At 42.8% G+C, this 22,426-nt stretch overlaps 1 protein-coding gene across 4 annotated transcripts in view; it reads right to left on the reverse strand.

Moving 5' to 3' along the window:
• Grx3 (Glutaredoxin 3) overlaps positions 1 to 22,426 on the reverse strand; it is a 75,889-nt gene that overhangs the window by 8,196 nt on the left and 45,267 nt on the right. For all 4 annotated transcript variants that reach the window (XM_080283493.1, XM_080283494.1, XM_080283495.1 and 1 more), the window contains exons 6-8: positions 17,145 to 17,251; positions 12,816 to 12,926; positions 2,144 to 2,231 (exon numbers count right to left, since the gene is read on the reverse strand). In XM_080283493.1, coding sequence (XP_080139619.1) covers positions 2,144 to 2,231; positions 12,816 to 12,926; positions 17,145 to 17,251 — 306 coding nt within the window. The remainder of the gene's footprint in view (positions 1 to 2,143; positions 2,232 to 12,815; positions 12,927 to 17,144; positions 17,252 to 22,426) is intronic.

Below are 22,426 nucleotides of genomic sequence, written 5' to 3' on the forward strand. Positions count from 1 at the left end.
ACAAGGGATGTCTGACTTGGCTCGTATCTCTGACTGGGGTAAAAATAATATGGTTGTTTTTAATGCATCTAAGACTCAGTTCTTACACCTATCAACCCGACAAAATCTTCCACAGGTATACCCATTAATGTTTAATAATATTCAGCTTAATCCTGCATCATCCTTGAACATGCTTGGGGTTTCATTTACTCGGGACTTATCTTGGAAAGATCATATTACATCTCTTGTAAAATCTGCTTCCAAGAGATTGGGTGTGTTAAGCCGACTCCGCTCTTTCTTTACCCCTGCACAATTGTTGACTCTATACAGGGGTTTTATCCGCCCCTGTGTGGAGTACAACTCTCATGTGTGGGGAGGCTCCCCACATACAGCCCTTCTCAATAGGGTGGAGTCAAAGGCTTTTCGTCTCATTAACTCTCCTCCTCTTACTGACTCCCTTCAACCTCTGTCTCTTCGCCGCACTGTTGCATCTTTATCTCTTTTCTATCGCTACTTTAATGGTCACTGCTCCTCTGAACTGTCTGCTTGCATTCCTCCACCTCTACGACGGGCGTGTACCACCCGTCTGGCAGCAAACTCTCATCCCTTTTCTGTCCAACTCTCTAATGCAAGAGTTAACTGTTACTCCCAGTCTTTCATTTATGCAACACGTCAGCTCTGGAACTGTCTCCCTCTGTCTGTATTTCCTGCTGCCTATGATCTCCAGTCTTTCAAACCCAGTGTGTCCAGGCACCTCAAATGATCAGATCTTGAATTTGGCTCTCTATTGTATTTTGTTTTTCTCTTTGAGGGAACTGTTACTGCTGGCTCATGGCCTTTGGTTCCTTCTTCCTCGCATAAAAAAAAAAAAAAAAAAAAATCTTATGCCATAAAAGTAGTATGGGTACACTATACAGTATTCATGAGCCCATACTTCCCATAGTCTTTCCATGAACAGAATTAATGTGAACACTGAGACCTACAGTAATCTGTAAAAATCCTTTTCACCCAATAGCAGGAAAAACTAACTCCAAGAAACCTTTCACACTTCCTAGCAAAAAAATTTTCATGGGTTAACAGGCACTACTACATAGGTGAGGAAAAATACCAGCTTACCATACATGGAAAGGTAATCTGATAACATTCAGAGCATACAATAAGGACAAAAGTTTTATCAAAGCCAAAAACTATTTTTGTCTCTGCTTTTGCTTGGTGCCCCATTGGGAAGAAGAGTTTAAACCCTCTTGTGACTACAGCTGGCATGTTGTGAGGCTAGGGAAACCAATCTCACACCTATACAGCTGACGTCTTAATGTTCAGGACTATATTAAGTGCTTGAGAGGCATAGAAACATCTCCTGTGTTACACAATATGGGGAGAGGAAGAATACGAGAGCAGCAGCATCATTCCAAAGGGGACTATACCCCCCATCAGGCAACTTTTCTCTTAAGCCCTGCCCCCTTCCTAAAACTGTGCCTCAAGTCCATGGCCTTCCACTTTCCAGACAGTGGATGAGGGGGGGTCAGGGTTTAATACAGTTCAGTAGCCTGGCAGCATGTTTAGCACCCCTTTCTGGGCATGCTTTTTACACTTTATAAATCTTTAGGAGCAGTTTCATTTTCATAAGCACAGCGGAGTTTGAGAACCCCTATGCTTAACTTTGCAGTGGGTTGAAATGGTCCTGCAATAACAATGAAACTGTATGGCATACATCATTCAAGGAACTTGCAACAAGATATCTTTAGGTCCTTCTGAAGGTCTTAATAGAAGAAAGGTTCTGGGGAAAAAAAAAAAAAAAAAAAAAAAAAAAAAAAAAAGCAAGCCAGTTTTCCCCATTTGAAGCATTGGGATCCAAGGCCAGTCTGAACAACTCCAGAACATTTAAGCCCCTGGTAGTCTCTTAAATGATAGAAAAACCTCCAGTCACCCCTAGCATTTGAACCATACCATCTAAGTTGTAACCTGCTCTACCACAAAACCACCATGCATTTATAGTATAGAGCGATTGAGGCCAAAGTAACCATACTGATCACCCATGGTTTTTATCTTAGGTCTCACTAGCCAAACCCAGATACCTATGTAAAAACCTGTTTTTTAATTTCCTGCCATACAATATCAGGTGAATTTCTAGTAACCCTCCAAAGAGAAAAACAATAATACAAACCTGAGGGTACGTGGGCCAGTTGCTGAACGTCTTTAATCCTTGTCTCACCTCTTCATCAGTCAGGATATCAAAGGTGTCATATTCCAAGCTGAAAATATAGCAACTGCTGTATTGTAGAGACAGATAAATACCACAATTAATATGGGAAAATAATTTAGGCAAACACTGTCCTTTCGTTACAAAATACAGGTATCCTATTCGCCCACAAAATGCAAGGTATATGAGAGTACTGTATGATTACTTTGCTCTTATTTATGTTGGAGATAATTTTATTTAAATCTTCACCATGCCAATACTGTCCACCTCACAATGCCCATCTTCATACAGTGCACTGTTCTATCATCTCACTGGGGACATGAATCCAAGAAAAATGGCAGCCTAGAAGGTTCATCTAATATTTCACCTCTTTTGCTTCTCTCTTCCCTCTACTGGCAAATATTCCAAAGCTGAGAAAGGCTTTACTTCTCATCCCACATGTAATGTGCTCTGATATAATGCACCAAGGAGGAAAGGTGACACACACATTCTATGCATGAAGCATAGTGGAACAGAACCCTTGAAGCCCAAGTCCTCCCTCTCATATGCTAATGTATGTACAGTCAGGGGCAATATTTTTCCAAATATCCCACCACTTTTACTTCTTGCATGTCTCTGCTGGTTAATTTTCCTATTTCTCTACTACAGATTACTCTCTCTTACATGATGTATCTGGGATGAAAGTAACGAACAAGGAGTGTGAAGTACAGTAGATAAAATAGTATTAACAGAAAAACTTAAGTCCCTCACTGTACAAGGCTGCTTTTCACCAGAAGTTAGAGGAAGAGTACAGGGATCATCCAGGCTGGAGTCAGAGGTGAATAATAAGAGAAAAAAGTTGAACTTGATACTCAGTAAAAGATGAAACAGTAAAAGTATTAAAGGGATCCCTGGTGTAACTGGAGAAAAAAGAAAATTTTCAAACTGGTATGAAGGTGTTTTGGCATGTAAGAGTGGATTGAGCGAGACTTCAGGAAGGAAAAATATAGTTTTTGAAATTCATGGGTAAGCTGGAGAAAATATACTGTATCTTGAAAATCGCACCCTTAACCTTTACCGAGTTGCAGACCTCACATGAGGCACATCGAAGGTATGCACAGGGCATGCTGCAAACCTCATATTAGGTACAATTAACAATGGGTATAAAAGAATGATTTAGGGAAGGTAAACTACCTTACAGAGAATCAGCAGGGCAGAGGTTAATACAGACATATTAGAGCATGCAGGACTAATCTGTAAGTTATTTGGCATTAGCTCGACCAAAAAATATGGAAAGGGAGTACATGTCTCTATGGTTAGCACAATATCCTCTGATACACAGTCAGCACTACTAAGCACAGTTTCTGTAAAGCAGTATAGTCAACCCTTGCTATTCACGGGGGTTATATACCAGACCCCCCCCCCCCACAAATGGATGAAATCCGCAAATAATCCATACCTTCTGCAAAAATCACTGGTTTCGCTGTTTTAACCATTCCCATTACCTACAGACCCACTATGAGACCTGTAAATGCATTTTATGGTTCATTAATACTTCCTAAAAAGACAGTACAGGATGATATAAAAGCCTTTCTGAGGACAGTGCACTGTACTCACCCATGCGATGATGATGATGATGATGATGATGATGATGATGAGAGTTTGCCATGCAGTACATGATGGACGATAAATGATGACTATTCTGTACTGCACGGCAGGATGAGCTCTAGCTGAGCTCTGAATCATTGATGTTGAAGATGGGGCTTAGGCTCCCTAGCACCAAATGCACCCTGAGCAGCACACTAAAGACCCATTTTTCACAGGTATAATGAATGGAGTTAACAAAGCCGTAACAATGCGCAGAACACATGCAGATGCACAACCCGTGAGATGAACTGAGAGAGAATGAGCGTGACAGCATATGACTGGGTCCCCTCTTTGAACGTGCAATAGGATAAGGAGAAGGAAGATTCATAGGCAGATAATAAGGGATGCTACCCTAAGAACCAATCACAAGCAAGCTCTCATTGCGAGAAAATAGTGGGAGATTTGTGCTGTGAAATACCGAGTGCTGTAGAAAGCTGATGCCCTGTCCTGAACAGCACAAACCTAAACAGTACTGGGTACCTGCACAGTTTAACTGTTTAGGAAAGTATTCCTCACAGAAAACATGAAAAAATCACTTATGAACGACTAGGAACAGCTGATGCTGTGGGAAAAGAAGGAAATATCTTCCTGTGAATTTTTAAAATGGCAGGGGAGTGAAAGATAAAAATGGCAGATTACTAGTGGAGAAGAGAGAAAAAGTGAGCAGATGGAGAGAACACTTTAAGGAATTGTTGAACATAGAGGATGGAAGTAATGCGAGTATAAGTGGCTAGGGAATGGCTGGGAGAAGGAGGGAGGTGAGAAGACAGGAAGAAATCTGTAGGATAGAAGTTGTGGAAGCAATGAAGAAAGTTAAATTGGGGAAAGCACCAGGAATTGATGGAGTGTGTGGTGAAATGCTGAAGTATGGGGGGGAGATAGTAGTAGAATGGATGTGGAAGATGTACAGATTGGCCTGGGAGGAAGGTAGAGTCCCAGAGGATTGGAAGTCAGGTATAATTATTCCCTTGTACAAAGGAAAAGGGGAAAAAGAAGTGTGTGGTACTCATAGGGGCATTTGTCTTCTTAGTATAAAAGGAAAAGTGTATGGTACGATACTTATTGACAGAGTTAGAGAAAGAACAGAGGAATTAGTTGGAGAAGAACAGAGAGGCTTTAGGAAGGGAATAGGTTGTGTAGATCAGATATTCATTCTTAGATCTTTTGTGGAAAAGTTTCTAGAGAAGGGAAAGAAGTTGTATGTAGCTTTCATGGATTTGGAGAAAGCATATGACAGGGTGGATAGACAAGGATTGTGGAAAGTATTAACAATATATGGAGTAGATGGGAAGTTGTTGAATGCTGTGAAGAGTATGTATGATGGTGCTAAGGCTGCAGTGCGTGTGGATGGTGAACTAAGTGAATTTTTCTCTTTGAAGGTTGGGTTGAAACAGGGATGTGTCATGTCTCCATGGTTGTTCAATCTGTACATGGATAGGGTAATAAAAGAGGTACAAGGTAGGGTAGTGGATGTTGGAGTGGCCCTGGTGAGAGAGGATAGTGTTTGGAAACTCCCTGTACTGTTGTTTGCAGATGATACTGTGTTGTTGAGTGAAGATGAAGGGGAGCTGCAAGGCTTGGTGGATGAGTCTGGGAGAGTGTGTAAGAAATGGAATCTAAAGGTGAATGTATGGAAGAGTAAAGTGATGATCTTTGAGAGAGGTGAAGTCAGTGAATGTACAGCGAGGTTGGATGGTGAGGAACTGGAAAATGTGAGTATGTTTAAGTACTTGGGTAGTGTGATGAGTAAGGATGGAGGTTTGGAGGGTGAAGTGCTTGAAAGGGTACAGCAGGGAAGAAAGGTTGCTGGTTCTTTGAAAGCAGTGATAAGAAACAGGGAAGTGAAGCTTGGACGTTGTTGGAAGGACACAAGTCAAAAGTGAAAGCAGTGGAAATTAGTTATTTAAGAGGAGCCTGTGGAGTCACATGGAGAGACAGGCTGATGAATGAGGATATAAAGGAGCGTTGTGGTGTGGATGTGGATGTGATAGAAAGCGTTATGAGGAACACACTGAGGTGGTTTGGCCATGTGGAGAGGACGGAGGGTGAAAGACTGACGAAGAGAGTGTATGTGAGTGAGATGGAGGGGGGAAGAGGAAGGGGGAGGCCGAGGATGAGATGGAGGGATGGGGTGGAGAGGTATATGAGAGAGGGGTGTGTGAGTTGGGAGCAGGGCAGTGAAATGGCAGGGGACAGGGCGACGTGGAGGCGTTTTGTTTGTAGCCACCCCAAACGGGATTGAGGCGTCTGGCAATAAATAGATAGATAGAAAAATCCGCGAATATGCGAACCCACAAATAGTGGGGTTTGACAGTATAGTAAGTCTTTGTAAATTAATTTTTATGCCCTACAGTAAACTCTCACTTATCCAGTGTAATTCAGCCAACCCCCGCACTGGATCTTGCATAGTATCCCAAATCAGCTATCCATTTGGCGTTGCACTGGATAATGTGTTACTGTCCTTCTCGACCCTCTAACCTAAAAACTTTCCTACAATATTACCCTTGAGTATAAGATAAAAATTAAGCATAAAATACATTACTGATACAGTACAGTAATACAGTATAATCATAAGACAGTACATGATACAGTGTAATCATACAGTAATACAGTATATAATACTCGTATAATCATAATATAGTACACCCATATCCCGATATCTGGCAGTGTTGTGTACCAGTGGGAGCGTTCAGTCAACAAGTATGTCACATATCGAAGCAGTTTTCCCCATAAGATGCTGAAGAAAAGCCAGAGATGCATTAAAGACCCAAACCCAAACTCTCATATACCTTACTCAATCAATAAAGACTGACACAGAAACACCATGGGCAATATTATCATCCTCATAAACAATCTATCTATCTATCTATCTATTGCCAGACGCCTCAATCCCATTTGGGGTGGCCACAAACAAATCGCCTCCAAGTCGCCCTGTCCCCCGGCAATTCACTGTCCTGCTCCCAACTCACACACCCCTCTCTCATATACCTCTCCACCCCATCCCTCCATCTCATCCTCAGCCTCCCCCTCCCTCCTCCCCCCTCCACCTCATTCACATACACTCTCTTTGTCATTCTTTCACCCTCCATCCTCTCCACATGGCCAAACCACCTCAGTGTGTTCCTCATAATGCTTCCCATCACATCCACATCCACACCACAACGCTCCTTTATATCCTCATTCGTCAGCCAGTCTCTCCATGTGGCTCCACAGGCTCCTCTTAAATAACTCATTTCCACTGCTCTCACTCTTGACTTGTGTTCTTCCAACGACGTCCAAGCTTCACTTCCGTACGTTAGAGTTGGTATCACAATACTGTCATGTACCAACGACGTCCAAGCTTCACTTTCGTACGTTAGAGTTGGTATCACAATACTGTCATGTACCAACGACGTCCAAGCTTCACTTCCGTACGTTAGAGTTGGTATCACAATACTGTCATGTAGTAACTTTTTCACTTCCATGCTCACTTCCCTGTTTCTTATCACTGCTTTCAAAGAACCAGCAACCTTTCCTCCCTGCTGTACCCTTTCACGCACTTCACCCTCCAAACCTCCATCCTTACTCATCACACTACCCAAGTACTTAAACGTACTCACATTTTCCAATTCCTCACCATCCAACCTCGCTGTACATTCACTGACTTCACCTCTCTCAAAGACCATCACTTTACTCTTCCCTACATTCACCTTTAGATTCCGTTTCTTACACACTCTCTCAAACTCATCCACCAAGCCTTGCAGCTCCCCTTTGTCTTCACTCAACAACACAGTATCATCTGCAAACAACAGTACAGGGAGTTTCCAAACACTATCCTCTCTCACCAGGGCCACTCCAACATCCACTACATACTACTGCTAAAAAATGGCACATCAAACATCACATGCAGGAGGGTAGGATGGTGGGACATGCGGTGTTAAACACCATTTCAGGGCAACTAAACAGCAAGGCAGGTTGTTGGCAGTGCACCAAGCCGGGGTGGGAGAGGGTGGGGGCATGGGGAGGGAGAAATGCAGGGGTGGGGGAAGGAGACAAGTGGGGGTGGGGGAGCATCACATGCAGGAGGGCAGGGTTTCAACACTGCTTCAGGGCTACCAAACAGCCAGACAGGCTGCTGGCAGTTTGCTAATGAGGAGTGGGGGAGGGCAGGGGGATGGGGAGGGAGACAAGCAGGGATGGGGGAAGGAGACAAGCAGAGGTGGGGGAGGGAGACAAGTGGGGATGGGGGAGGGTCGGGGGACAGGGAAGGAGACACAAAAGCCAAACAGCCCTACTACTCCCCCCCCCAGGCTAACTCACTCACTCACTCACTCACCACTATCACTCACTTACCATACTCACTCACTCACTCACTCACTCCCCACTTCCACTTACTCAGTCACTCACTCACACACACACACACGCACACACACACACACACACACACACACACACACACACACACACACACACACACACACACTCAAGAGACATGCAAGGGTGGGGGGATGGAGAGGGAGACAACCAGGGGTGGGGGAAGGAAGGGAGACATGCCTGGCAGTGCTGAGTGTGGTGGAGGATAGAGGAGGGATGGACGGGGTGAAGAGAGAGGATGGAGGGAGGAAGGTAGGAATGGGAAAGGCGAGGTGTCAGACTGGACAGGCGGGGTGTCAGACTAGCAAGAAGACAGACATTCAAATTATTCAGATTGCGGACATGTTCCCCTATTTCTTGTGTTCAGTTTAGCGAAGAGCCGGTTATTGATGCGCCAGATAACGGGGTGTGGATGTACAGTAATACAGCATATAATATAATCACACTGTCCTCACTTAGTGTTGGCATCAATCTGATGGCTCTGTAGCTATTTCTTCTACTGAAAAACCATATCTCTTCACTCAGACTTTCTCCTCCAATTCCACCTTAGACGATTCCGGTGCTGTTCCTCCATCACTTCCCCCATCTGACTTCCTCATGGCTGACATTAAAATTTCTTCAGCTGATGTATTTTCTGCCATCACTGGCCTCTATACTAACAAGGCATATGGGCCTGATGGAGTCCCGCCTGTTGTCCTCAACAACCATGCTTTTGTGCTTATACCCTGCCTAGGTAAATTCTTTCACCTTTGTTTATCAACTTGTAACTTTCCTTCATGCTGGAAGTTTGCTCTCATTCAGCCAGTCCCAAACAAGATGACCATTCCCTCTAACTATCACCCAATTGCTTTAACATCCTGTATTTCAAAAGTTTGGGAATCTATTCTTAAAAAAAAAATTTTAAGCATATTTCCTATCACAACCGTCTTTCTGGTCATCAGTATGGGTTCCACCAGGGACGCTCCACTGGCGGTCTTCTCATCTACCCTTCAGGCTCCTGGTCATCCTCCTTTCGGGACTTTGGCGAAAGCTTCGCCATTGCACTTGACATCTCAAAGGCTTTCGATCGAGTCTGGTATAAATCTTTAATTTCCAAACTGCCCTCTTATGGTTTCTATCCTTCTATCTGTGCCTTCACCTACAGCTTCCTTTCTGGTCGTTCTATAGCTACTGTTGTAGATGGCCAAGGTTCTTCTCCTAGATCTATCAACAGTGGTGTTCCTCAGGGCTCTGTCCTATCACCAATTCTCTTCCTTTTATTCATCAATGACTTTCTGAGCCGTACATCTAACCCTATCCACTCATACACTGATGATTCTACCCTTCACCTTTCCATTCCATTCCCGCACGACCATCTCAGCAGTTACTTCAACAAATGAGGGATGAGGCTAAGGCACACTTAATGTCTGACGTGGCTCGTATCTCTGACTGGGGTAAAAAAAATTTTGTTGTTTTTAATGCATCAAAAACTCAGTTCTTACAACTATCAACCCGACAAAATCTTCCACAGGAGTACCCACTAATGTTTAATAATACCTAGCTCAATCCAGCATCATCCTCGAACATGCTTGGGGTTTCATTTTCTTGGGACTTATCTTGGAAAGGTCATACTACATCTCTTGTAAAATCTGCTTCCAAGAGATTAGGTGTGCTAAGCCGATTCCATACTTTCTTTACCTCTGCACAGTTGTTGACTTTATCTATCTATCTATCTATCTATTGCAAGACGCCATAATCCCGTACGGGGTGGCCATTTGACTCTGAGTTATTTGTTGTACAGGGAGGGGCACTAACCCTCCACCAACCCACTTGACACGTACAGAGCACGTATGGTTTGGTTATATGGTTACCACCCAGTGTTGTAAATGGTTTCTTGGCTTGCAGGAAACCATTTGGTTTGTCACTCAATGTAAAGCCACCTGTAACGGAAAGAAAAGCATTAAGTAGTGACAGGGACGATGGGAGAAATAGGAAGAGAGGAGGGCAGGCACAGAAAAAGAATGATAAAGGCTAAGGATGAAGTAGGCAGCACTACATCAAGTACACGGGTTTTATTCGCCTCTGTGTAGAGTACAACTCTCATGTGTGGGAAGGCTCCCCACATACATCTCTTCTCAATAGGGTGGAGTCAAAGGCTTTTTGTCTCATTAACTCTCCTCCTCTTACTAGTGCCCTTCAACCTCTGTCTCTTCGCCACACTGTTGTATCATTATCTCTTTTCTATCGCTACTACAATGGTCACAGCTTGTCTGAACTCTCTGTTTGTATCCCTCCACTCTACAATGGGCACATAGCACCTGTCTAGCAACAAACTCTCATCCTTTTTTTGTCCAACTCTCTAATGCAAGAGTTAACTGTTACTCAAAGTCCTTCATTTATGCAACAGGTCAGCTCTGGAACTGTCTCCCTCTGTCCTCTGACTGTATTTCTTACTTCGTACAATCTCCAGTCTTTCAAACACAGTGTGTCCAGGTATCTTGAAATGAACAGATCCTGAATTTGGCTCTTTTGTATTTTTTTTGTTATTTTTCTTGGAAGGAACAGTTTGTGGGCTCTTGGTCTTTGGTTCCTTCTTTCTTGCATGAAAAAAAAAAAAAGATACACACAGATACATCCTCACTATACAGTAGTCTGACCAATAGGACACAGAGCACTGAGGAGCTACAAGGTTAATCACAGCACTACAGCAATGAGCAATGCATGGGAGGCCACAGACTAAGTCACACCACTGGGGTTTAGCCACCACATGGGTCACAATAACACAGTGCTTGGATATGTCCTCATTACATGGCGTCCACAGGAGAGGCTGAGAGAGAGGCGGTAGGCTCAGTGCGCTGGGTGGGCCGCTTCCACAAAGCACTGTAATTGGCTGGCATGTAGCAGGGTCTGCCCACACACCAATTGGGTCCCGTGTCTGACCTAGAATGCTGATTGCTTCCCGTTTCTGAGCTGGATATTGCATAATTTTACCAGATATTGCTTTAACCCCTAAAAGATGGGCATCGGAATGGAGTGACATACACTCAAGGCCGGACATAATCGGTGGGTGCAATATGGTGGGGGGTTGGTGGCGAGAGGGGTGGTTCAGAGGTGGTGGGGGGGGGTTGGGAAGGAAGGGGGGATGGTGGGGTATGGGGGGTAGGGGGTGGGAGGGTAGGGGTGGGGAGTGGGGGGATGGTAAGGGACAGAGGGGTAGGGAGATGGGGTAGGGGGGTGGGGGGACAGTAGGGGGTGGGGGCAGTGGGGGTGGGGGCAGGGGGGGTGGGGATGAGGGAGCATGACCACATATGCAGACACCCATCTTTTTGGCCCTAGTACCCTCGGCCAGCATGTGCGGACATCTATCTTGCAGAGTTTAATAGAGCCATGCAAAAGGTGCCGGATATTACAACAACAGATAATTGAGAGTTTACTATATTTTGCTTGCAAGTCAACCCTAGATTCAAAAATACTGTAATAGTCTATCAAGTTCTTTTACTACCTATAAATCTGGTTTGCAAGATTTTCCCAGTTACCAGAGTTGTGGAGTAAGTGATAATATTTTCCAATACCGACTCCAGAAATTTTACAAGACTCCGATTCTGACTCCAACTCCAGAAATTTTACAAGTATGACTCCGACTCCGACACCAACTCCGACTTAAATACAGTATACACTGTACTAATAATATGGCAGATGGATGTAATGCAGATAAATGAATAATATTCATGAAATTTGATAGATGCAATTCTTAAATCTTTATTTTAATTTCTCTACTTGTAGTATTCACATAATAACAAATAAACAATTATACAGGATTGTAAAATAAACTGAATAAAATAATGAAAAGGTAGGACTGATACCATTTCAGAACCAAAAAGTTCAGAGTCGGAGTCGTGGGAATTTTACCAACTCCAACTACTGTACAACCAAAAACAGGCGACTCCACGACTCCAGCTCTAACTTGGACTCCGACTCCACAACCCAGCCAGTTACAACACCAATTGTTGCTATGGAAAAAAGTTGTGACAGTTTAGGACACATCCCTACCAAAAAATGAGAAGTGCCTGCACACAATGCATGGAAAATTAAAGCAATAACACTATAAAACCTCCCAGTCCACAGTGTCACTGTTAAGGACAATGATTTTGGGGGGTCAAAGGCCTTACTATACTGTTGTGACGGGTTCTGAAGATAAGACTGGGGTGAGGGAAATATTGGTGCAATACTGGTAAGCTTAAGCAACAGCTGATGTTAAGTACCAATCCGTCTCTCACACATTCATGAGATACAAAAAGGATTAAAAAATGTAATCTGATAAAGGGATAATACTGTATATTGAACTACATCGTACAAAAATAGCCAATCCCATGTTACCTCTTTTTGAAGCATCAGGGCCCTGAGGCTAGGTTACCATAGGGGATACTATTTAAGGGGAAGAGAATACCCTACAGTACTTTCCAGGCAGCATTTTACATGATAGACGAACATCCAGTTGCCTCTAGAAGGTCTGAACCACTGCATGTTCTAATTATTTATCCATCTTCCATATTCACCAACATCTAGATAACATAAGCCAGATGTTTAATTTGACCAAACTAAAAGAACTGCAAAATACCCTAAAAACAGGAAACTGAATGAGAGAAAAATAAGGTTTATAATTAGAGCTTTCACTCACCCTGTTTCATTCAGCATGCCAATCAGTGTCTTGGAAAATCCACATCTTGGTGCAGTTCTCTCCCCCTTCATAAACACCATGAGAGGGGCTCTGTTTATGAGACTCTTCAATCTGTAAGAAACAAGGGTGCATCAAGGTTACATGATAATGAAAACATACCATGTATCTTCAGAATCTTTCTGCCCTAACTTCCAATGTTCACATGGGGTGGGGAGATCTAAAGCAAGGATCTTTGATCTCGTTAACCCTTTGACTGCTACGATTACACTCAACATGAATAAAACTGTGGTGTTATTCTAATTAAAAATCATACATTAACCAAATCCCCCCTGTAAAGAATATACTTGAGACAGTTTTTTTGGTTGTCTCAAATGATTTCTCTCAGTTGTACTAAATCTTCTAGTGTTAGCCTGAATCAAAAACACATGCAACAACCCAAGCAAAAGGGTTCAGGACATGATCCAAACAGGAAAGAAAACCAAAGATTCAACTTCCAAGTTCTCTCTCCCCTCCTGTGCCACAAAAATGACTCAGCACCACCAGTGCTAGGAAGCGTGGCTGTTCCATTTTTAAGCTAATAGAAAGATAAGGAATTCCAACTCCTAACTCCTACCTCTTTCTTCCTGATTCCATCGTCACACAATTCTGTCAAACAATTTCTCTTGTTGGTGGTTTGCTTCCAAACACTATCTTCACCACTCAATTTTCCTGCCTTCTGACCACATCTCTGAACTGCCTCAGTGTCTTGATCTTCATCCATGCCAAAACACCAACACTTCATGCCTGCTTCTCTTTCTTCTATAGCTAAACTGTGACATACAGATAATTTTTGTTACCTAAGAGTAACTTGTTCCGGGAATATGCCACAATTACAAAATCCACCAATACGGAATAGTTAAACCTTGCTAAATAATTTTCAACCTTATCCTCCACTACATATCAGCTCTCTCTTCTTGTAACTGTTCTGTTCTGTACTGATGACTTGGCAATAGGTTCACAACACTCCAAAATTCACCATGAAGCATACTAGCTCTAATTCTATTTTCACTCACTAGACCACTTGTTTACCCAAAAATGAATGACTGTTTCACCAACAAAATCAACCCACACTCTTTTTACTAATTTCAACTACATCCATTTTTTTCCTGCATCATTATTTACCTACTTCCTTTTGTTCCATACCTACCACTTCACACATTTCTTATCCTTAATGTACTCCCTCTTTTTAATCAAATAATTTATCTAATTTATCACAACATCTTTTTCTCTTACTGCTCTTAAATATCCACATACCACCAAGCTGTACCTTTCTTAGTGTTTGTTACCCTGCAGCACACACACAGTTTCAACATTATTAACCAAACACTGCATGTACATACTCTACAGGTTATTTTAATCAAGTTGTTTCCAATTTAGTGACTAATCCACGATTTTAAGCTAATACAGGTATTCATCCGCCATTATTTCAAGCTAATACAGGTATTCATCTGCCACTGCTTTGTGTCTCAGCTTCCCCAATATCAGTCTTGCATTATGAGTACTCCTCTCACCCATTATGCATCTACTAACTTCATTCTGCATATCACAATCACCATCCTCTCAAAGGCCTTGTTTCAACAACAAATCAAAGAATCTTTCTTTATATGCACAAAGTCAATCACGTACCTTTCAACACTCTTTCCAATCTCCTGAATTACTATCAATCTATAGCCAGACGCCTTAATTCCGCAAGCGGTGGCCACAAACAAATCACCTTCATGTCACTGTGTCCCCTGTCATTTTGCTGCCCTCCTCCCAGCTCACACACCCCTCTCTCATATACCTCTCCACTCCATCCCTTCATCTCATCCTCAGTCTCCCACACCCTCACCCCCCCCTCCACCTCACTCACATACTCTCTTCCCATTAGTCTCTTGCTCTTCATCCTCTCCACGTGGCCAAACCACCTCAAGCTATTACTCCTAATGTTTTCTATCTCATCCACATCCACACCATAATGCTCCTTCACTTCCTCATTTGTCTCTCCATGTAACTCCACATACTCCTCATAACTCTTTTCCACTGCTCTCACTATTAACCTGAGTCCTTCCAACAAGGTCCAAGTTTCGCTTCCATATGTAATAGTTGGTACCACAATTCTGTCATGCAGTGACCTTTTTTCTTCCATGCTCACTTCCCAATTTCTTATCACAGCTTTCAAAGAACCACCAAATTTTCTTTCCTGCTCTATCCTTGAAAGCACTTCATCTTCTAAACTCCCACCCTTACTCATCACACTACTCAAGTATTTATCTGTACTCACATTTTCCATTTCCTCATCATCCAACCTCACTGAACACTCAGTGACTTCATATCTCTTGAAGACCACAACTTTACTCTTCCCTACATTCGCCTTTGGATTCCATTTCTTACAAGTCTCCCAAACTCATTCACGATGCCTTGCAGTTCCCCTTCATCTTCACTTAACAATACAATATCATTTGCAAACAACAGAACAGGAGGTTTCCAAATGCTGCCCTCTCTCATTAGGGCACACCAACATCCACTGTCCTACCTTGTATCTCTTTTACAACTCCATCCATATACACACTGAAGTTTAAACAACCATCAGACATGACACATTCCTGTTTCAATCCAACATTCAGACAGAAAAATTCACTCATTTCATCATCAACATACAATGCAGCCTTAGCGCCCTCATACATACTCTTCATGGTATTCAACAGCTTCCCATTTACTCCAAATACTATTTAATTTTTCCACATTCCTTGTCTACCCACTCTGCCATATGCTTTCTCCAAATCCATGAAGGCCGCATGCAGCTTCTTTCCCTTCTCTAGAAACGTTTCCACTAAAGACCTTAGGATGAATATCTGATCTACACAACCTCTTCCGTCCTAAAATCCCCCTGTTCTTCTTCAACTAATTTCTCAGCTCTCTCCCTAACTTTATCAGTATCCTACCATATACTTTTCCTAATACTCTGAGAAGATGTATGCCCCTATGATTACCACACACTTCTTTTTCCCCTTTTCTTTTGTACAGGGGAATAATTATACCTGACTTCCAATCCTCCGGGACTCTACCTTCCTCCCAGGCCAATTTGCACATCTTCCATATCCATTCTACCACTATCGCTCCTCCATGCTTCAACATCTCACCACACAGTCCATCAGTTCCTCGGGCTTTCCCCATTTTGTCTTTCTTCACTGCTTCCACTTCTTCCATCCTACTGATCTCTTCCTGCCTTCTTAACAATTCTTTACAGTGTTCTCTCCATTTGCTCATTTTTTCATTTTCCACTATTAATCTACCATTTTCATCTTTCACTCCTCTACTACAGTACCTTCTTTATCACTTTGTCTAGCTCTTTTCACCTCCTTCCAGAACATTTTCTTACATTTCTCCTGAATTACATTTTCATTTAAGCTGTAAGCATATACATAACTTGCTACTAATTTATTTTTCACAGCTCAATAAAGAACTCACCCATCTTATAAAATATCTACCATCACAACACATGTGTTTCTAAAAAACTGCCATTGTAAGTGAAAATCGCTTTAAGAGAAGGTTATTGTCCAGCAAGAATGGATACTGATACAATATTCAAAAACCATATTCAATGATGTTATTTAGTATAAGCATATGTATATTAAATGTTACAATTATGTGTATCTGTATGTCTAAAATGATTAAGTTCATATGCATATGAATAAAATAAGTGATATCCTGTATGAACCCCGCACTTCCTAACAATTTAATAATAAAACAATGAAATATTTTGCAAAAAGGATTTTTCTGTTTATTAACAGCTGAAGATTGAAGATATGTTAAAAGACACTGACAAGAAGCCTACATCTGGTAGCACTGTGCATCCTTGGTGGAATAACTGCAGCATTCACAAAGGAGCCAAACCTCATAATTCCCTACACCTTGCTGTGGTAAGGACCCTGGTCTGACACTGGAGAGGCACTGCCTATGACAAGAGGGTGCCATATCCCTACTGGGTGCATGTACTGTACTGAAATGTGCTGAAAGATGACCCCATCTGTGACTGAGGGGTCTGCTTAGCCAGATAGAAATGGGTTAAGCAACAATAACATGTTAAATGAAAGTACGTGGAATAAGTTGTTTCTGTAATATCATTTTTATTCATTCATAATTCAACCCAGTATTGCCCCATCAGGGGTGTATGGGCCCAAGGCTAGACTACTTAGTCCAGATATTTAAGATGAGAGTGGCACACTGTTTGTTTCTTTGTGGCATTATATCAGGAAAAAATCCCAACTAACCCTTGGAATAAGACCCTCAGATTATTAGTGAACTTACCTATCTTCTAATTTCTGCTTCTTTGGTAACATGGTGGCCAGCTCCCCTGATGCATCCATCTCCTTCAGTATGTCTAAACCTCCCACTAACTCACCATCTATGTACAACTGAAAATCAAAGTAAAAAAAAAAAAATTATACTTACTGTGTACTCATGTTACAGCACTGTGAACTGATTATGGAAGAATTGCACCCACATATGGAAGTTATGCATACTATGCTGAGAACAACAGTTTCAGCCCAGCTTAGATCCTCTTCAAATTACAGTAACACAATTTCCATATTTGATTATAACCCTTCCATTTTCCTTATTATTCCACAGTCAATACTGACTTTACGTATGATGTGACCCAATCAGTCAGAGGATTATGTTTTTGTTTTTGCTGTACTAATGACAGATGATTTCCTTAAAGTCAGAGTTCTCTCTGACTAAGTGGATTAGGATCTATACAGTCTTCTACAGGTCAACTCTGGAACTGTCTTCCTCTGTCTGTATTTCCTACTGTCTTATGACTTCCAGTCTTTCAAATACAGTGTGTCCAGGCATCCTAAAATGAACAGATCTTGAATTTGGCTCTCTTATCTTATTTTCTTCTCTTGGAGGGAATAATCTTGTGGGCTTAACTGGCCCCTGGTTTCTTCTTCCTTGCATTAAAAAAAAGGGGAGGGGGGGAGTGGTATAAAATAGTCCTAGCCTGTGCACTGCAGAGTCATTATCACAGTTTCCTAGTCTTTCTGGCTTTTTCAACAATAAAGCTTGACTGCAGACATACCTACTTCACTCTGACTAAAACAAGATAATTTTACTTGCCAGAGAAAAGCCCCTGAAGTTCGAGGATTAAGAAGCTAGCCTAATTAACCTTTAAACCTCAGTTGACAATACAGTTTTGTCACTCTTGCCAATGGACAAAAGCATAGTATATTACAGCTTTTCAGTTAAAATATTTACAATCACAATACATGTACTGTACTAGTGCTGTAACTGATATGACTGGCCCAACTGATATGCAATAATCCCTCAATTATCCAACATAACAGAGCCAAAGATATATCTGGACAATGGATCTGTCTGAATAATGGACTTCTCCCCTGGCCCCCCTTCATACACGAAAGCCATTGTGAAAAGCCACTACAGTACATTGTACAACACTTATTCCTGGTGTTTTACACTATCTAGTCAAGCAAACCTATAAACCACAGTAGAGCGGACCTGAAGCAGTGGTGTCCTCGTTGTGGGTCTACCCCCCAGAGGCTGTCGAAGAGAAGAGGAGGACAGCATGGGAGCCAAACCACCGCAAACCCCCCCGGCCCCTCACGGGGCTCGAGTACCTGGGAGTGGCTTCGGTCACCTGGGTAAGTACCACATCTCCCAACACAACAACACCGTTTTTTCTACACCGAGAAATGACTCCCCGGCTGTCATTTCTCGACGGCCTCTTCTAGCCGGGGACATTGAGAGCAATCCATGACCCACCAATAAATACATATGTCCAACATGCTCAAAACCTATCACGTCGAGCCGACAGACAAAGGGTTCAGTTCAGTGCAATTCCTGCAAGAACTGGACCCATTACACCTGCACAACACTTGCATCCAGAAAACCTTACACAAACACCTGGACCTGCTCCTTATGCTCCTTCCCCGCACCCACCAACCCCCCTACCAATCCTACTCCTACTTCCTTCACATTCTACAGCCAAACCCACTGATCCTTCCCACACCATCCAGTTCCCCAACTCCTCCCATTCCAACCCATCCTAATCCACCTCAACCCTTACCTCCATCACAACCTCCTCCTACCCCTTCCCCTCCACCCACACCACCTCCCCCCCCATGCTGCAGTACCCAACACACATCACACACACAACATAAACATCCTTCAGTTAAACATAGATGGCATAAACACCAAAAAACAAGAACTCACACAATTCATCAAACAACAGAACATACACACTGCCATCTTACAAGAAACAAAACTAAACAGAGCACAGAAAACACCAACATTTCATTACTTCACCACCATTCGACAAGACTGGGCCGACGGCGGTGGCGGTGGACTCATCACCCTGGTACACAAATCTATCAACTTTGCAGATACCAGTGCACACACAAAGTCACTTCTCCCCTTACATAACACCACAACAGAAATACAATCAGTTAAAATAAGCACTGGTAACAAATCACACATAACAATCGCTAACACATACATTCCCCCCCAATCGTCCCCCACAGTACCACACAATTACTCTCCACAGATACACCACATCACTAACATACCCAACATCATCCTCGGTGGTGATTTCAACGCCAAGTCATCGACCTGACATGTCAACAACCCTGACACAGACAGAGGGCTGATACTACAATCACAGACAGATCATCTTTTCATACTGAACAATCTAGACCAACATACTCATTTCCCACACTAAGCCCTCTTCCTCCCATCATCTCCAGACATCACCTTCTGCTCCCCAAACCTTGCCCCCACTACATCATTGAGAATGGTCAAAACCCTAGGTTCTGATCACCTCCCAATCATCATCACTACCAAAACCAGAATCACCCCAGCTGGCCACAAACACACACACTAATTATAAGACAGACAACTGGGAGGCCTTTGTAACTGAAACAGAACAACATTTCGAAACACTAAACAGTACACCCATCACAAACATCAACACTGCCGTGCACACTTTCAATACAATTATACAAAACACAGACAAAAGACACATCGCTAGAGGCAACAGAAAGAGAGACAACCCCAACTTCACACCAGAAATTTTGACAAACTGCGACACTCCCCAACACCCCATACACAAGACACAGTACAACAAATACAAGAACTCAACACTCAAATAAACAATAAAATATCAGAACAGCAAACACTAAACTGGAAAAATTACCTCCAAACACTTGACCACAAAACAAACACCAGCAAACTCTACAAAACACTAAACAGCATCACACTTTCCAATACATTGTACGCTGCCATCACAACAACAGACACCATACCCTCAAACAAACAACAAGCAAACACTCTGATCAATCACTTCACAAGTCGGCCATCTAAACCCCCATCCCGAAGACTGACATATCCAACGTAAGAGACAGTTCCCCACAGACCCTGACTACGCACCTTGCACTTACAACCAGACAAAGCAAATCATTAACAACCTCAAGCACTCATCTGCCTGTGGATCAGACAACATAAGCAACATTCACCTTAAACACCTTGGACCACAGGGCATACAAGCACTCACCAACGTATCAAACTACAGCTACTCACACAACATAATACCCAACATCTGGAAGCATGGCATTACCATCACTATCCCTAAACCCAACAAAGACCCAACGTTACCCTCCTCTCACCGTCCCATCACACTCCTCTGCACCCTCTCTGAAGTCACTGAACAACTGGTACTACAACTAGTCACACCTCACATTCCCCTAGCCCAGTCACAACATGGCTTTAGGCTACTACACTCCACAAACACCCTTCTTACAGACCTTACACAGAGAGTTTTCGATGGCATGAATTCAGCTAGGCCACTACACAGAACACTCCTAATCACACTAGACATTTGCAAAGCTTTTGATGCCATCCCCGCCACAACCTCACAAACAAAATACTCAATACAAACATGCACAATAACACAAAAAGATGGCTGGCAAACTACTTAGCACGCAGATGTGCAAATGTAACATGTGCCGGTCAGTCTTCTAACATCAGAAATTTCACAAACGGCATCCCCCAAGGATCTGTTTTGTCCCCTACACTCTTTAACCTATACATGCACGACATACCCACACCCCACACACCACAGATACACATAGCCTCCTATGCAGATGATATAACACTTACATGTACGCACCGAAACGCAAACACAGCTGCATACATCATTCAACCTTACCTCAACACACTACACAAATGGTTCACTACAAACAGGCTCAAAATAGCCCCAGCCAAATCTACAATGACCCATCTCACAAACTGGACAGCAGAACACAGTCACATCCCACACCTCACCATAAACAACACTCCACTACCACACACACACGCCCAAACTCCTTGGTGTACCATACAACACATCAATGTCATTTAAACAACACATCACAAACATTAAAAATAAAATAAAACCAAGACTCAATGTCTTGAGGTCACTTGTCCATACAACATTCGGACACAACAAAGAAACCACCACCACAGTATACAAACAATACTTACGTTCAGTGACGAATTATGCAAGCCCTGCCTGGGCTTCTAATCTCATCAAAACACACTACAACACTCTACAGACCATACAGAACAAGGCCCTAAAAATAATCACGAGCTGCACAGCTACTACACCCACAGACCACCTACATCAAGAAACCAAAGTCCTCAAAGTCAAGGATCACCTAGAAATGAGAGGAACCCAGTTTCTTGCTGCAGCCTCCACAAACCCACAACATCCACTATATTACATGGCAGCACATCCACCCACACTAAGGAACATCAAAACAACACCCAGCACACGATACCATACACAAATACTGTCGTCTCTCCCCCCTCGCCCACCTCAGACCAGCTTCCAGAAGCATATCCACACTCAGATCACTCGCCACTCCATTCAGTCACTTAAAGACAACACACAGCTGCATGCATGGCCTCCTGACATCCACCCTTCTGAATCTTATCTCCCTCGTGAGGACAGGGTCCACCTGGCCAGGCTGAGATGTGGGCACCATCCAACCCTCTTAAGCTACCAGAAGAGGCTGGATGACTCTGTCGCTGATGCCTATCCAGGATGCAACACAGCACCCCATACTATTAAGCACATTATGGAAGACTGCATTGCACACAATCAACTAAGCCAACAACACAACATACACTCTTTGGGAGCTCTGTGGGAAAGCCAGGTCTCGGCCATGGTCTTCCTAAGGGACTCGGGGTTGTTCAGCCAGACTGCCTAGGGAACAACTTCTACTACTACTACCACAGTAAAGCAATTACCATGGTCAAGCAGACTCATCAACCACAGACAAGCAATCACCTCTGCAGCGACATTCCCTGCAGTGATGTAAAAAACATGAAAAAAAAAAAAAAAAGTCCTGCCAGGTGAAAATGTTCACTCGGACACAAGCATTTAGTCCAGATAAAAAGGAAAAATGCATGAATAATGGTTTTGAACAGCCAGATCACAATATCTGGACAATGGACTGTTCGGATAATGGACTTCCGGATAAATGAGGGATTACCTCATCGATATTTGCATTTTTTCCAATACCAAACCGATAACA

This window comes from Coenobita brevimanus, chromosome 97, assembly GCF_032717465.1.
Source record: "Coenobita brevimanus isolate Jiangsu-jjx chromosome 97, ASM3271746v2, whole genome shotgun sequence".
In the NCBI taxonomy this organism is placed as follows: domain Eukaryota; kingdom Metazoa; phylum Arthropoda; class Malacostraca; order Decapoda; family Coenobitidae; genus Coenobita; species Coenobita brevimanus.